Raw genomic sequence first — 16,174 nt, forward strand, 5'->3', positions numbered from 1 at the left:
GATTATGAATCTAAGATAACAGGATTGAATCACTGGACAAATAGCTCCATAGTTGAGCACTTGCCTCTTAATATAAGAGGTTTTGAGTTTATGTAATGTCTAACAATTCTATTTATTTTAAATATTTTCAATGCATAAAAATAATCATGAGGAGCAAAATCATATAACATATATTACGAATTTACTATTGAAATAAGCATGATATTGCAAGATATCCTATACATCAATTAAATATGAATTTTTATTTAATATTGTGTCATCACAATTCTAGAGATTGAGTTTATTATGAATTATATATATATATATATATATATATATATATAGAAATTCAGCAGAAAAAATAATAATAAAAAAAGATGAAGAAGGAAGAAGATTAGAAGAACCAGAGAGCCTTGAGCAAGAAGACAGTTATTATTCAATCACGGATAGCATATTACAGAAGGTTCAATCCCTGGCATAAAGATTACAATCAGCTCTTCTCTCTAATCGTTTAATACTCAACAATCGCTCTAATGACTTAACAACTACACTAATCAATATTTATCCCAAAAAAATCCACCACCAATCAACATTAGACCGAAACAAGCTCTTAATGGAATCTCGCTAATTGAATCGAACTCTTGCAGGGCACAATGTCACTTCATCCTCGCTTTTGATCCCGCTCAAATACCGATTGAATCTACACCGAACATTTATTTTATCTTGCACTTGATCTTCTCATTATTGATCATTCCCTTCTTCATCGAACACAGATAATCCAAAATCAATGGCATTCAAAGATGGCTCCCTCATCCTTGCTAGCCAAAGAAGAAATTCTATGGCTTGAAATACATTTTTGAAAAATCCACCTTCATCAACAGTGCATTGAGCTTCTCTTTCTCGCAGTATCACAATCGAATCCATCATAACCTCATCCAAATAATTCCTTTTTACTAAACCCTCATTATTCATGGAATTTAGCAATGAACCACTGATCATTTCTTGAGATTCATCATTCCATTGTAATCCCCCTGCAAGTCCTCATTCGTTACCGCCATTTCAGGTTCATTACTCTTCTGTGTTTCCTCTACACACATTGAAGACACTTCATTATCTTTCTCTTGAACAAGCTCCACATTTCCATTTATTTTCCTTCCCAAAAGAGGAACTAATTCGATCAAGCCAACCTTTGCCTCTTCACATCTCCACTTCCCAAATCCCTCACCTTTTCAACTTTCTTTGGATATTTTCGCTCCTTTATTTTGGAAGGATATATCTACTATTGTCATAAATAATTAACAATTTCTCAATTTTGGTGTGGAATGGAGCTTGATTTTATTAATTGGTAAGGGGAATTTGAGAATACTCACCACAAGAAGAAAATGGGCTGAATAGGGAAAAATTATTATATACGATTGGAGTATGTTGAAATGATTTTATTTTGACTATTTGATTATGGTGAGTTTGACATTGTTTAAAGTGTATGCGTTATATATATAAGGGTATGGTTGTTTCGAATATATTTGTTTTTGTTCTAACTTATTAAAATTTCCCTTTGCAACCATATTGTAGGTTCCATTTGAAGAAGGAATTAAGAATTTAAGCATTGTAGAAAGAGATGATTCTCATTGATTTCAATTAATCTGTACATGGATATATATATACAATTGATTCCTATAATTGTGTTCTACTAATTAGGAAGAAATCCTAAATAAGAAATCCTAAATAGGAATACAGAATATACAGATAAATAATATAGTGATTGACTTTCCATAACACTCCCCCTCAAGTTGGAGCATAGATGTTAATCATGCCCAACTTGTTACAAATGTAGTCAATCCTAGCTCCATTCAGAGCTTTTGTGAAAATATCTCCTAACTGCTCTCCAGTTGTGATGTGTCCCGTTGAGATGATCTGTTGTTGAATCTTTTCACGAATAAAGTGACAATCAATCTCAATATGTTTGGTCCGCTCATGAAACACTAGATTAGAAGCAATATGAAGAGCAGCTTGATTATCACACCACAATTTCGCAGGCAGGGCGGTCTTAAAACATGTCTCATCTAGTAATTGAAGTATCCACATTACCTCACATACTGATTGTGCCATGGCTCTGTATTCAGATTCAGCACTAGATCGAGAAACTACACTCTGCTTCTTGCTTCTCCAAGACACCAAATTTCCTCCAATAAAAACGTAATATCCAGTAGTTGACCTCCTGTCAACCTTAGATCCAGCCCAGTCGGCATCTGAAAAATATTCAATATTCAAATGCCCATGATTACCATATAGCAAACCTCTTCCTGGAGCGCCCTTCAGATAACACAAGATTTGTTCCAAGGCTTCCCAATGAGCAACAGTTGGGGAAGACATAAACTGACTTACCACACTAACGACATAAGCAATGTCAGGACGAGTGACTGTAAGGTAGTTCAATTTTCCTACCAATCTCCTGTATCTCTCTGGATCTTCAAACAACTCAGTATCCCCTGCTAACAGTTGTAAAGTTGGAGTCATTAGTGCGCTACAAGGCTTAGCACCTAATTTTCCTGTTTCTGTCAATAGATCGAGGACATATTTTCTTTGAGATAAGAAAATACCCTTCTTACTTCTCATAACTTCGATACCCAAGAAATACTTTAACAATCCCAAGTCTTTGGTCTGAAACTGAGTTTGGAGGAAGGTTTTAAGAGATGAAATACCTGCAGAGTCACTCCCAGTGATGACAATGTCATTCACATAGACTACCAAGAGAATTAGACCAGCCTCAGATTGCCTATAAAATACTGAGTGATCACACTTACTCTTTTGCATACCAAATTCCTGTACTGCTTCACTGAATCTCCCAAACCATGCCCTAGGACTTTGTTTCAAGCCATAAAGAGATTTCCGAAGCCTACAAACTTTACCCAACTCCCCCTGAGCAACAAACCCAGGTGGTTGCTCCATATACACCTCCTCCTGAAGATTACCATGAAGGAAGGCATTCTTGATATCCAATTGATGTAGGGGCCAATCATATGTAGCTGCTAAAGAGATAAACAAGCGAATAGAAGTAAGTTTAGCTATAGGAGAAAAAGTATCAGAGTAATCAACCCCATATGTCTGAGCATATCCTTTTGCTACAAGGCGTGCTTTTAACCTAGCCACAGACCATCAGGATTGACCTTTACTGTAAATACCCATTTGCAACCAATAGCTTTCTTACCAGTGGGCAAAGGCAATAGTTCCCATGTACCATTAGCATCTAAAGACTCCATTTCCTCTTTTATAGCATCACACCAGCCAGGATGAGACAGTGCCTTACCAACAGTATTAGGGATAGGAACAGAGTCTAAAGAAGTAACAAAACACCGAGAACAAGAAGACAATTGATTATAAGAAATAAAAGAAGAGATAGGGTAAGTACATGAACGTTTACCTTTACGAAGAGTAATGGGTAAGTCTAGATCAGAATCATGATCAGTATGAGGTACAGGATCTCCCAACGAAGTAGCTGGTGGAGGATCTGAGTCAGGAATCTCCAATCTCCTGGAATAAACATGAACAACGGGAGGTCGAGTAGGTCCAGAGACAGAAGGAACAGGCTGTGGGAGAGGACTAGATATTGGTTGGACAGTATATATTAAGAGATCATCCTCCTCCCCCTGACTCTCATACATAGATGATGGAGGAAAAAATGGAGTGGACTCAAAAAATGTGACATCTGCAGAAACAAGATAACGATTAAGAGTAGGAGAGAAACAACGGTACCCTTTTTGGAGCCGGGAGTACCCAAGGAAGACACATTTGAGAGATTTTGGATCTAATTTAGTAACCTGTGGACTAACATCACGCACAAAACAGGTACAACCAAAAATACGGGGTTCAATAGGGAACAAAGATTTTGTAGGAAACAAAGCAGTATAAGGAATATCCCCATTAAGGACAGAAGACGGCATACGATTGATAAAAAAACATGCCGTAGAAACTGCATCCGCCCAAAAGTGTTTAGGTACTTTCATCTGAAAAAGAAGAGCACGAGTTACCTCAAGAAGATGCTGATTTTTTCTTTCGACCACGCCATTTTGGGATGGGGTATCCACACAGGAAGACTGGTGAAGAATGCCATTTTGTGTCATATAAGACTGAAATTGTGCTGAAAAGTATTCTTTGGCATTGTCACTTCTTAATATTAAATTGAGTTTTGATTTCATTACAAAAGGCACAAAAGATAGAAAACAACTCAGAACGATTCTTCATTAAATATAACCAGGTAACACGAGAGTAATCATCAACAAAAGTAACAAAATAACGAAATCCAGTTTTAAAAGTAACAGAACAAGGACCCCAAACATCAGAATGAACTAACTCAAAAGGGAATGAAGCCCGTTTATTGACTCTAGACACAGAAGGCAAACGATGATGTTTTGCAAATTGACACGACTCACATTCTAGTACTGATAAAGACTGAAATTGAGGACACAGCTTCTTCATGGTAGACAAAGAAGGATGACCCAATCTACAATGAGCTTCAAGATGTGTTAAGGTACTGGAGCAAACAAGCGACCGCGGTACATGATTTTCCAGAATGTAGAGACCACCTGACTCGCGTCCTCTACCAATAATCTGCTTCGTTATAAGATCCTGAAACAAACACTGGTCAGGAAAAAAGGAAACAGAACAATTTAAGGTACGAGTAAGTTTACTCACAGAAAGTAGATTAAAAGAGAATTTTGATAGACACAAAACAGAAGACAAAGAAATTGACGAAGTCGGGTTCGTAGTTCCAGAATCCATGACACAAGAAGTAGAACCATAAGCTAAAGTAACAGTAGAGGAAGTGAGATTAGACTGAAAAGCAGATAGAAGACTAGAATTACCTGTCATGTGATCATCGCACTGTAATCAATAACCCATTTGGATGAGGAAGACACAAGGCATGTAGTGGATTTACCTGACTCAGCGATCGTAGTGACAGGGGAACTGGTAGGCTTTAGAGATGCCTGATACTGGGAAAATTGTGCAAAATCCTCTGCAGATACCAAAATAGTTTTCTCAGAGGAAGTTATCAGAGAATTCTCATCGCCATATTTGCCATCTGTGATCGCTGATTTTTCTTCTGAAGTTGCGGACAATTATATTTTGTACGGCCAGGCTCATGGCAATAATAACAAATGACTCCTCTTGAGTCCTTATTAGAACTAGCCTCTCCATTACGCTGATTACTTCTGTTGCCTGTAATTCCTCCTCTACTTCCTCTTCTATTACCCTGTTGTCCATTTGGATTACGGCTAATAAGAGCACTACTGGCAGGCTGTGAAGATTGAGTACTCTCTGTACGAAGGACCCGTGTGAACGTTTCATGCAAAGAGGAAATCTCAGAACTGGAGAGAATCTGAGATTTAGCAGTCTCATACTCTGAAGGAAGGCCTGCAAGAAAACTCATAACAGCCAGTTGCTCCCATTGGGCCTGCTGAACTTTCACATCAGGACTAAAAGGCAATAATACATTAAGTTCCTCATATACCCGTTTAAAATCCATAAAATAAGTCGTGAAAGACTTATCCCCTTTCTCAGCACGGTAGAATGTCTTACAAACATCATAAATACGGGAGAAATTCCCTTTACCAGAATACAGAAAATCTAAGTAATCCATCACTTCCTTAACAAATTCACAGTGATTAATTAAACTAATTACCTCACTATGAATCGAGTTCCGAAGCTGCAAAAACAACCGAGCATCCTCCCTTAGCCAAGTTTGTCGTGTATCATCAGTGGGTGGATCTTTAGTAAGGTGATCATCCTTATCAATGCTACGCAAATAGACCCTAACAGTCTTACTCCACTCCAGGTAATTCGAACCATTAAGTTTGTGTTCCGTGATCTTAGTCATCACCGGAATCACATCAGAAATAACATTCTTATTGTCTGCCATTTGTTGAGACAAAGAAAACTAACCGAAACGCTAATCCAAAGTGCTTATAGTAGCAAAATAACCCAAAATCACAAATCAAGCAAATACCGAAATAGGATCTGAGAGCCAAACCTCAGAAGTCCTTTAATGGTGTAATCGGATCGAACAAAGACACAGTGGTGGAATGAGGGGGTTGAGGCGACGCCGGCGATATTGATCGGGGTCGAAACGGCTGGTCGGCGGCCAAGGTCTCTCTTGAGCTGGGTAGTGAGAACAAATAGTCACCCTAGATTGATGACCTGCTCTGATACCATGTAGAAAGAGATGATTCTCATTGATTTCAATTAATCTGTACATGGATATATATATACAATTGATTCCTATAATTGTGTTCTACTAATTAGGAAGAAATCCTAAATAAGAAATCCTAAATAGGAATACAGAATACAGAATATACAGAGAAATAATATAGTGATTGACTTTCCATAACAAGCATGAAAGCATTGAATTATAACAGACAAAGTTAACTTGTAAGTATGAACAGTATACAATTGTATACAAAGTTAACAATGTTTGTTCCAGCTCATCTAACTAACTGATAAAAACAAGTAATAAATTATACTCTGCAATCAGCTCCAGCTCATTATTCTGCAACCATCCTAGCTTACTCAAACTAGGACATAAACTCAGCTCACTCATCATGGTTGAATGCTTTTAAAGTACATAGCAGACCCAGACTTCAATAGCATCTAAACCAAAAAGGAATATTGTCTACCAAAAAATAGTAGAGGTTGGTGAGGCTCAACTCTATCATATAGAACCATGCTCTTCGCCAATATGGATTTATGTACAAAATGGCAGCCATGGTCAACAACACTAAGGCATAAGAAATCAGAAAACTCACATAGAAAGCATCCATGTCCATAAAGCCACCATCTCTTTTATGATCTTTTTTATCTTCCTCTGAAACTCTTGGCATTGTTGATGAAGAAAAGCAACTTTTAGACAATGGAGGTCCACAAAGGAAAGGGTTTCCCTCATAGCTATTATTGTCGAATGTCGCAAATTGTGCAACCATCTCAGGTGTCTTGCCAGATAAATTGTTGTGTGCTACACTGAAGACAGCTAGCCAATTTAGTTGAGTGAGTTGAGGGATTTTGCCATTCAATTTGTTATAGGACAGATCCAAGCTCTCAATTTGCTTCAAGTTTGAAAATGATTGTGGAATCAATCCTGTCAAACTATTATGGGACAGGTTTAACACCTGGATCATGTTAAGATTTCCTATTTCAGCAGGAATTTTACCAGTCAAATTGTTGCAGGACAGATCAAGCCCTGATATGTACTCGAGAATGCTTCCTCAGAAGTAATACGATATACTCTTTGTTGTAAACTCCAAAGGTTGTTGCATATAATAACCTGGAGATGAAGCCATATACGGATTTGTGCCAACTTCTTCTTGCCTAACCTTATTGCTAGCAGCGGTTATACAAGGGAGGACATGGCCAGAAAGATTATTATTAGAAAGATCAACCAAGCTTAATTGGCCTAAGTTGCACAACTGAATTGGTATTTCACCTACAAGATTGTTATAACCCAAAAGAAGATAGCTCAATTTTGGAAACTTGCCAATCCAATCTGGAATCCTTCTAGTGAAATAGTTGTGACTAAGATCCAATGTCATTAATTCAGAACAATTGTAAAATGCATTTGTCAGTGGTCCTTGTAGCCTATTATTTGATAAATAAACTTCTCTGATCTGTGGAGGGACAAAGCTAGATGGTAGGGTTCTAGAGAACTTGTTCTTTGATAGATCCAAGACTTCAAGAAAAGTCATATTCCTTCTCCAACCAGGAATGCTACCAAAGAGATGATTATCACTCACATCCAACATATTCAACCCGGTGCAGTTAAGTATGCTATATGGGATACTTCCAGTGAATTGATTGCCATCCAACAATAATCGACCCAATTCTTTGCAATTAGCCTGTTTTGGGAATATTTGGCCTTGCAAATTATTGTTTGAAAGAATGAGATCAAATAATGAAATACATCCAACAATCAAGTCTTGGGGTATTATGCCTGATAGTCGATTGTTGGACAAGTCTAATTTTATCAATTGGCTCATTTTCCCAAATGATGAAGGAATGTCACCAATGAGACCATTTCCAGACAAGTTTAGAAAATATAAATTTGGAAATTGTACTCCAATTTCTGTTGGAATAGGACTGTTGAAGCTGTTGTCAGAGATATCTAAGTCTAACAAATGCACATGGGAATGAATTGGCAAGTGGAGAGGCCCTGATAGAGAACAACTAGGCAAGTAAAGTGTGTTTAATTTTGTGTTGTTTCCAATCAGCCAATGTGGAAACTCTCCCTTCATTTTAATATATGAGAGATCAACATGCCCTAAGTTATGCTGATAATAGAGGAACTTGGGAAACACTCCACCATCTCCTTGACCAGACAAATGTAAGGTCTCTAATTGAAATTTCGGTGTCAAATTAGGCACATCTATATCTGCATATATCTCGTTCTCATGACAATCCAAGAACTTGAGCTTTGAATGGTTAAAGAACGGTAGTAGTGAGATTGGAATTTTGAATAGGTTTCTTGAAAGTTGTAATTTATGTAAGGATGTGAGAGTCCCCAGGGGATATATGGAGATATTTCCAATGAAGTGATTGGAAGATATATCTAATTGTTGAAGGGATGTTAAATTTGCTAGACATGAAGGCAATGTGCCACGGAGATCATTGTTGCTCATATCTAACTTTAGAAGATGTTTTAACTCGCATAAACCTGAAATTATTTATTTGTAAAATGTATTAGTATAAATCTAATATATGTCTATCAAATGTCATTGTGTGAGTGGTTAATTCAAAAAAAAAAAGTTTGTTTTCAAATATATTTTCAAAATTTTTGATAAAATGATACACAGAACATTGCCCATTAATGTTTTAATTGAAAATATTTTAATATCGATAATTATGTTAATAGGACAATGCAATCTAATAAGATAAAAATGTCTAAAATGACTTGAGTTTGCAAATAATACAAAACCTAAAAAGAAAAAAAATTAAATTTAACAATTTTTAGTAAAAAAATAAAAAAAATATATATTTCATTAACTGCAAACATTCACATCAACATAACCTTGCTTAGATTCAGTCCATTATGAATCCAAAACACATACATGTGGAAACCATATATTTAATAAGTGGGTCACATCATACTTCTTATATTTTGGGTCAATGGTGGACAAGGTCAAGTAAAAAAAACATCAAAAAATTAAAGCATTATCTTTAAAGTGCCTATCATTTTATCAAATACTAAAGTAGGTATAAAAAAATTAAAAAAATCCATTTTGTAATTAACCATGTTTGTGACAAAGAAGGATTAAAAGGATCTTACCTTTGGCAGCAGGTATGGTTCCACTTAGTTGACATCCCGACAATAATAAAATCTTAAGTGATGATATCTTTCCGATGTCTTTCAAGAAGTTGTTGTGGAGGGTAAAAAAACTCAAATCCAAATACACCAAATTTTTGAAATTCAGCAACCCTGTTAAAAAATAATATTACTCTTTGATTTTTTTTATATTAAAAAATAATAAATCAATTGTGAGCTCAACAACACAATTAAAGCATGAAAATTAATTCATACCTTGACAATAAGAAAATAAAAATAAAAGTTTAACAGATGAACCTCATTATGTATGTTGAAGGGCTCAAAAATGGATTTTTCCTAACACCACAAATGAGGCAATCAACCAACTCATAAGATACCCTATGCTCAACTTGATAAAAGCTCATTGCATCTCATTCTTTATATTTAGCAAAGCCAAGTTTAGGCTTACAAAAAAGGTTACTTTACTAAATGAGTTAAGACTGAAGAGTTAAGAGGGCGTTTGACCTAACTTATGAAAATCAACTTTTAAACACTATATGCTTATAAGTTAATTTGAACTTATAAATATTTAAAATTTTGAGCAGTTATATATTTATTTAAAGTGTTTATAAATGACTGATAAATAATTAATGTGTTTGATAAAAAATAGCTTATAAGTATATTTATCTTTAAAATAACAAAAAAAATATATTAATAAGATTTATGATGAAATTCTAAAAATTAAATGAAGATTATATAATAAAATACTTAGTCAAACTAATTTATAAGTACAGAGTATATAAGCATCAAAATAAAAGGTTGGGTCTCCCAGCTTATTATTATTTTTTTTTAACTTATAAACTCAATTTATAAACAAAAAAATTATTATAAACAAACATGTCAATCTAATTTTTAGAGCTTATAAGTTAAGACAAACACGATCTAAGTAAAATTAAATCGTTTAATTTGTTGAGGTGGCAAATAGATTGGACAGATTTGAATTTGGATTATTGTCGAGCAGGTTCAAATTTGGCCATTTCAAAGTTACACATTGATATAGATTGCCTACTGGTCAACATAAAAAAAAAAGGGGTCATTTTTTTGTCAATTCAGATAAAAATATTAATTTTATCAAAAAAAATATATTTTTAATCAATTTAATAAATAGGTGGACTCAAATATAATTTTATTAATAAATAATTTAAAATTTTTTAGTATATATACATATATACACACATGTATACTTATTTAAAATTTTTTGTTATAAATTATATATGAAAAATACTTTTTTTCTTAATTTTAATGATATATTTTAAAATTTATATTATTTGTTTATCATAAAAATATTATTAAAATAATAATTATTGCTAATAAATGAGCTAATTAAGTTTCAAATGGTCAAATCCACTGATCAATTAATTTTCAGCTCTAATTATTCCTATAAGAAAAGAAAACAAAGCTCAATTATACTCAAACAAAAAAAATACTGATGCTTTAATTTGTTTTCCTCTTTTTCAAAAAAAAAAAAATCTTATTGAATTACCTTGAATAGGTAGGGTAGCATTGAGGGCTTTCATAGACAAAAATTTAAGGAAAGGCAATACTCCAAAGCTCTTAAAAGACTCTTCATCAAGTGAGGAATGATCCAGAAACAACTCTTCCACGCTTGACAAATTATGCAGCTCTACTTAAAAGAAAAAAAAAAGTGCAGAATTTCAGTGAAACTAGGCAAATTAATCACAATTATTGTAGCATATATGAAAGTAAAGATTAATGAGAATAACTTGAAGCTATTATCTCAAAAACCTGCCTTGAGCAAATATTGCTCCTTTGAAGCTATTATCTGTTAGAGAAAGGGTCTTGAGAAATGGGTATGCTCCCAGTAATTCCAGCTGAATGCTGCTTCTTCCATGGGTCGTAATGTTATCAAGGAAAAGAGCACTCAAATTCCTGACGAGTCTCATATCTGCAAGTGTATGAACAAATTGCTTTGATCATGCTTAATGCAATTGTATCAATTGGGAAGATTTTATTGTTCATATTAGATTAGGGCGTAACGCTATATTCCCACTCATTTGCAACAAATTGCTTTTATTATTGAATACAATTATGTTTCGTTTAAAATAAATAAATAAATAAAGGCTTCACTTGTTTTATGTGATATATTAGAGCAAAAATATATAATATTTGTTTTATGGAATTGGAACACATGAAATAATTGAAAACTGAAACATAAAGGAGAAAAACCAGCAACCAATGCTATGAAATAATTGTTCTATTTGTGTAGTACCGCATGAATCAAACTTTGGTTTAAATGGCATACCTCTTGAGGCCACAACTTTAGTAATTTGATTTCCTCCTAGGCTTAGTACCTCTAAGTTGCCCAAAGCATCCAATTCTAGATATAAGAAGTAAAACAAATCATCCAATTCTGGTTAAAAGATGCTGAAATTATAAGACAATATAAACCATGTTCCAGTTCATCTAATTAATAATATAGCAGTGGATCTCACATGTTGTGGAATGTTTGTAAGAGAACCAGAGCATATCCATTAATCGGGTCTAGGTAAGAAAAATTCATCCTATGGAAAATTTTTGCTTAAACCTGATTCACTATGGTCCCAAGACATAATCATGTGGGACCCATGTATTTAATAGGTGAGCACCATCATATATTTTGTGTGTTGAGTCCACAGCGAATTGAGTCTAGGCTATATACACAAGCGCGTGCGTGTTTGTGTGTGTGTGTGACAATGTCACATATCTGGCCTTCCATATTTATTAATCCTTCTAAGAGATTGTATTCCATATTCAAAAACTTGAGAGATGAAAGTCTCCTGAGAGATGATAGACTATTGTTATCCAGGCGATTATAGCTCAAATCAAGATATTCCAAATTGCTCAGCTTCTGTAACTCTTTACCACCACCTATAGAAACATTATTTCTAGCTAGTTATATGATTTTCAACATATATATTTATTTGAAACAAATAAAATAATAGAATTAAGTTCAAGTTATACCTTGGAACGATTTAAGAGATTCAATTTCATTGCCAGCTAAATTCAAGAACTTCAAGCTTGTTCCATTACTTAATTCTGCCCAAGGGAAATATAGTTCACTGGGAATGCATGAACATCCTTTGTTTGAGATAACAGTTAAAGAAAATGAACAGAAACAGAAATTGAAACTCACTTTGAATATCGATTAGTCCTTTCAATCCACGTTGTGGCCATGGTGAAAAATCCTGTTTTTCATGGAAAGACAAAGCATATAAAAATCAAGTATCATTTCTTGAGGGAAGTTGAAAGAGAAGGTGAAGTTCAGCTCATCCATTGCAGCTCTAAAGATCAAGTTGCTGATATACTAACCAAAGGTTTGCAGAAGTCCAGATTTGAAGATTTGAGATAAAGGCTTGGAGTTCAAAGCAGCATCAGTGTCAAGGAGGAGTGAAGATGCAGCAGCAGTGACACTAATGTTGTCACATTAAAAATATTTTGTTTAGATTTTTGTTGCTATAAATCTGTTGTACTTTTTGACAGAAAAGTATGTTCAAATTTTGAACTAGTGAACCAGTTTGTTTTAGGCATGGTCTTAAGTAACATGTTTGCTTAATTTAAGGGAAGTTGGTGTTGACTGTTTATAAAAGCAAATTTTTTGTATTGTCTATATAAAGCAATGAAAATATAGAGATTTTGATCTCTTCTTCCAAAAAATCTTTCTGCTCTGTATTTTTTCTACAGTCCAACAGTCTACACTCCCTCCAGACCCTCGCCGCTATTATTTGGTACCCGTTGGCTTTGTATGCAATCCTTACTACCAAATAGATAATAAGGGATGTGCCCACTATTGATTCCAACCTCCAGTACAAGGGGGTTCGTATTCCTGTCCGCATGGCAGCCAAGTGTGAGTTTGGAGTGGAGGTATTTTCATCTGAGACTGGACAATGGACAGATTCCGTATTGTCATCTCCAAAACACATTTATTGGTCCACTCCGCTAACAATGCTATAGTCTACAATGGATTGCCGCATTGGTTGACTAGAGGCAATGAGATTCTTGTTTATGATATTTACAGTAACAGGTTTGTACTACTTATTGATAAACCAGAAGGCATACCAGATCCATGGTTACGATTGCATTGCCTTGGTTTGTGTCGTGGCTCATTGCATATTTGTGTAGTGTATCGCATGAATTTGCTGATTTGGCAACTCCAGGACTGTAACAAGTGGAGTTTGAAATGTCAGGTTAATCTTACTTTGCAACACAGCATTCTTCATGGCCGTCAATGGCTAAATCCATCTTACTGGTTCTCTGGACGCGTTATTGCTATCCATCCTTATGATCCCAACATCTTGTATATTGGTTTGTCTATGTCAACACACAGGGTTCTTTCTTGCAATTTGGCAACTAAAACCTCGAAATTAGTTATGGTGTTTTCGTTTCCTTCTAACTATGGTTGCTTGTATCGATAGGAAGATGTATTTACGCTCTCGTGGTGGCCAACTCCTATACCTTCAATTTCACATATCAACTCCAAAAATTGAGTTTTTGGATATTTTCACTTCTTTATTTTGGAAGGATATACCTGCTACAGCGAAACAATCAACAATTAATTTCTCAAGTTTGGTGAGGAATGGAACTTGGTTTCGTATAATCGTTGTATGTTGATAGGATTTTATTTTGGTAACTTGTTCAGAGTGTATAAGTTTTACGTACAATGGTTGCATCGAATAAATTCGTTTTTTGTTCTAACATATTGTGGGTTCCATTTGAAGAAGGAAACCTGGATTGTCAATTAAATACCTAGTCCATGCTAATTACGAACCTTTCTTGGATCTGAAGAGAACTTTATTGAGAGCGTAGAGCAGAGCATCAGAGTACAAAATATCCCGTAGCTAGCTAACAGAGCTTAAGCTAACCAATCCTCGAATTTTACAAAAAGAAACAGATATGAAAAGAGTATAAAACTGGGAGATGATTGTCACTTTAGCTTGAATGTTCTTAAGGGTATTGTCTTTGTTGTGAAAAATATACTCGTAATGAATAAATAATCAGAATATAACATTCTGTTTGGGAAGAGTTTTGTAAGGTTCTAAAATCGTAGATTTGCATTTGGGAGTCTCCATTGCCTTTTAGATTTGTGGTTTTCAATTTTTTTAACCAGTCAAATTGATGAGTTGAGAATGTGTTCCCTTCGAAACATTCAAATATTGTAAAAAAAAAAAAAATCTTCAGTTCTTAAAAAAAATGTAAGTGTATATTACTATTAATTATTAATAATTAAATAAAAAAATTTGATAAAAATGAAGGGAGGATGAAAGTGTATGTTACTACTAATTATTATTAAGACTTGAGGGCGTTAGTATTAAGCTTTCTCACTTTGAAACATAACTCAGTCAGTACCTGTAGCCCAAGGTGGCCACCACAGTCCCCCCATCCAAAATGATCAAGACGTTTCCCATGGACTCTGAAATCCTCCTCCCCAAGGTACTGCCCCACGCTATTAAGAGTGTTGTTATTCTTGAAGGAGGTGGAGGAGCTTGCACCATCAAGCAAGTTAACTTCAATGATGGTCTTACTTACACTCCATTCCATATTTATATTTATGTGTGTGCTCACGTATGCATATGATTCTAATTCAAGCCTAAAATTAGATTGATTTAATATCAGATTTAAATAATTTCCCTCTCGTTAATGGAAAATGATGCTATTTTGAGTAGGAATCTATGATAATAGGATTGAATTGTTGGGCTAATACCTCGATCGTTAAGCACTTGCTTGTTAGTTTGAAATCGGTTTGTTTGATTCAGAATTAAACAAAAATAACCTATTGATTGAAATGCAAAAATATAAAAATTGAAATAAGCTGAGGTTATGAAAGGAATTAAACCAAATCAAATCGATTATTTCAGTTTAGTTTTTCAATTTTAACCTTCTCTTTTCACTTTTCTACATTTTCCCTCACCTTTTTGGATATTTCCTCAAACCAACTAACCCCAGGCTAAAATAAAAAAATTTTCCATGCATATTCTTTCCCACGAACAGGAAAAATTATAGTACATATCAGGAGTACTAAAAAATAATATTATATTAACCACACATTTTTAATTTTTTTTAAAAGAAAATAAGACTCATATATTTATAAAAAGAAAGCATGTGGATTTAGAGCAATGTCCAGATCGAGCACTGTCCACAACGACTTAAGGTAACTTTCTTTTAAACTGATAGTTAATGCTCCCATGTCCGTATCTACTCTATTTGTGATTTCCATTCCATCCCTTTAGAATGTGTTTGGATTGAAGGAAGATGGGAGAGGAAATTTTGAGAGGAAAATAGTTTTATTATCCATTCAATTTATGTTTGTTAAGAAGAAAATAGATAAAAAGGAAAAATTTGAAAGGAAAATAAATGTTTGAATCCACTTCCATTTTCTTTTCAAATTGAAAGAAAGTGGAAAAAAATGTTTAAAATTACAAAATTATCTCTATATTTTGTAGATTATTTTTGAATATTTAAGGATAAAATTACAATTTTATTATTAAAAAAAAAAAACTCCTCTTTCAATAATTTTCTTCCTATATCCAAATATAAAAAGAAAAAAAAAAAATATATATATATATATATATATATTTCCTCTTAATCATTGTATTCTTTAATCTTCCTCTAATTATTTTCTTTCCTCCCATCTAAACAATCTTAATTTCTTTATATATTAAAACAAGAAAAATTACTATTTAAACTCTCTATTTTAATAAAATTAATTATTTAATCTCTTATTTTCAAAAATATATTAGTAGTTGTATTTTTTTCCGTCTACTCTTTAGTCTTTCAGTTTATTAAATGAAGTTTTCTGATTGTCAATATATTTAAAAGAGAGATAAATTACCATTATGAGAATTAAATAGTTCA

At 33.9% G+C, this 16,174-nt stretch overlaps 1 protein-coding gene across 1 annotated transcript; it reads right to left on the minus strand.

Moving 5' to 3' along the window:
• Positions 1-720: 720 nt before the first annotated feature.
• On the minus strand, positions 721-13,158 carry LOC110661196 (cuscuta receptor 1-like). Its single transcript, XM_058133030.1, has 12 exons — positions 13,084-13,158; positions 12,459-12,510; positions 12,287-12,361; positions 12,035-12,193; positions 11,589-11,663; positions 11,076-11,231; positions 10,809-10,949; positions 9,290-9,439; positions 7,295-8,677; positions 6,780-7,210; positions 6,472-6,586; positions 721-1,010 (listed from the first exon to the last, which is right to left on the minus strand). The coding sequence occupies exons 1-12, from the start codon at positions 13,156-13,158 to the stop codon at positions 721-723; spliced, it is 3,102 nt and encodes a 1,033-aa protein (XP_057989013.1).
• Positions 13,159-16,174: the final 3,016 nt, after the last annotated feature.

This window comes from Hevea brasiliensis, chromosome 13 (assembly GCF_030052815.1).
Source record: "Hevea brasiliensis isolate MT/VB/25A 57/8 chromosome 13, ASM3005281v1, whole genome shotgun sequence".
Taxonomy (NCBI): Eukaryota; Viridiplantae; Streptophyta; class Magnoliopsida; order Malpighiales; family Euphorbiaceae; genus Hevea; species Hevea brasiliensis.

Coding starts and splice junctions, on each gene's coding strand:
- LOC110661196 (XM_058133030.1), bottom strand. CDS start 13,158: ATGCGGACAGGAATACGAACCCCCTTGTACTGGAGGTTGGAATCAATA. Junction 9,440..10,808: donor TGCTACCCTACCTATTCAAG/GTAATTCAATAA, acceptor ATTTTTTAACAG/GGTTGCTGAATTTCAAAAAT. Junction 6,587..6,779: donor TGGACATGGATGCTTTCTAT/GTGAGTTTTCTG, acceptor GTACTTTAAAAG/CATTCAACCATGATGAGTGA.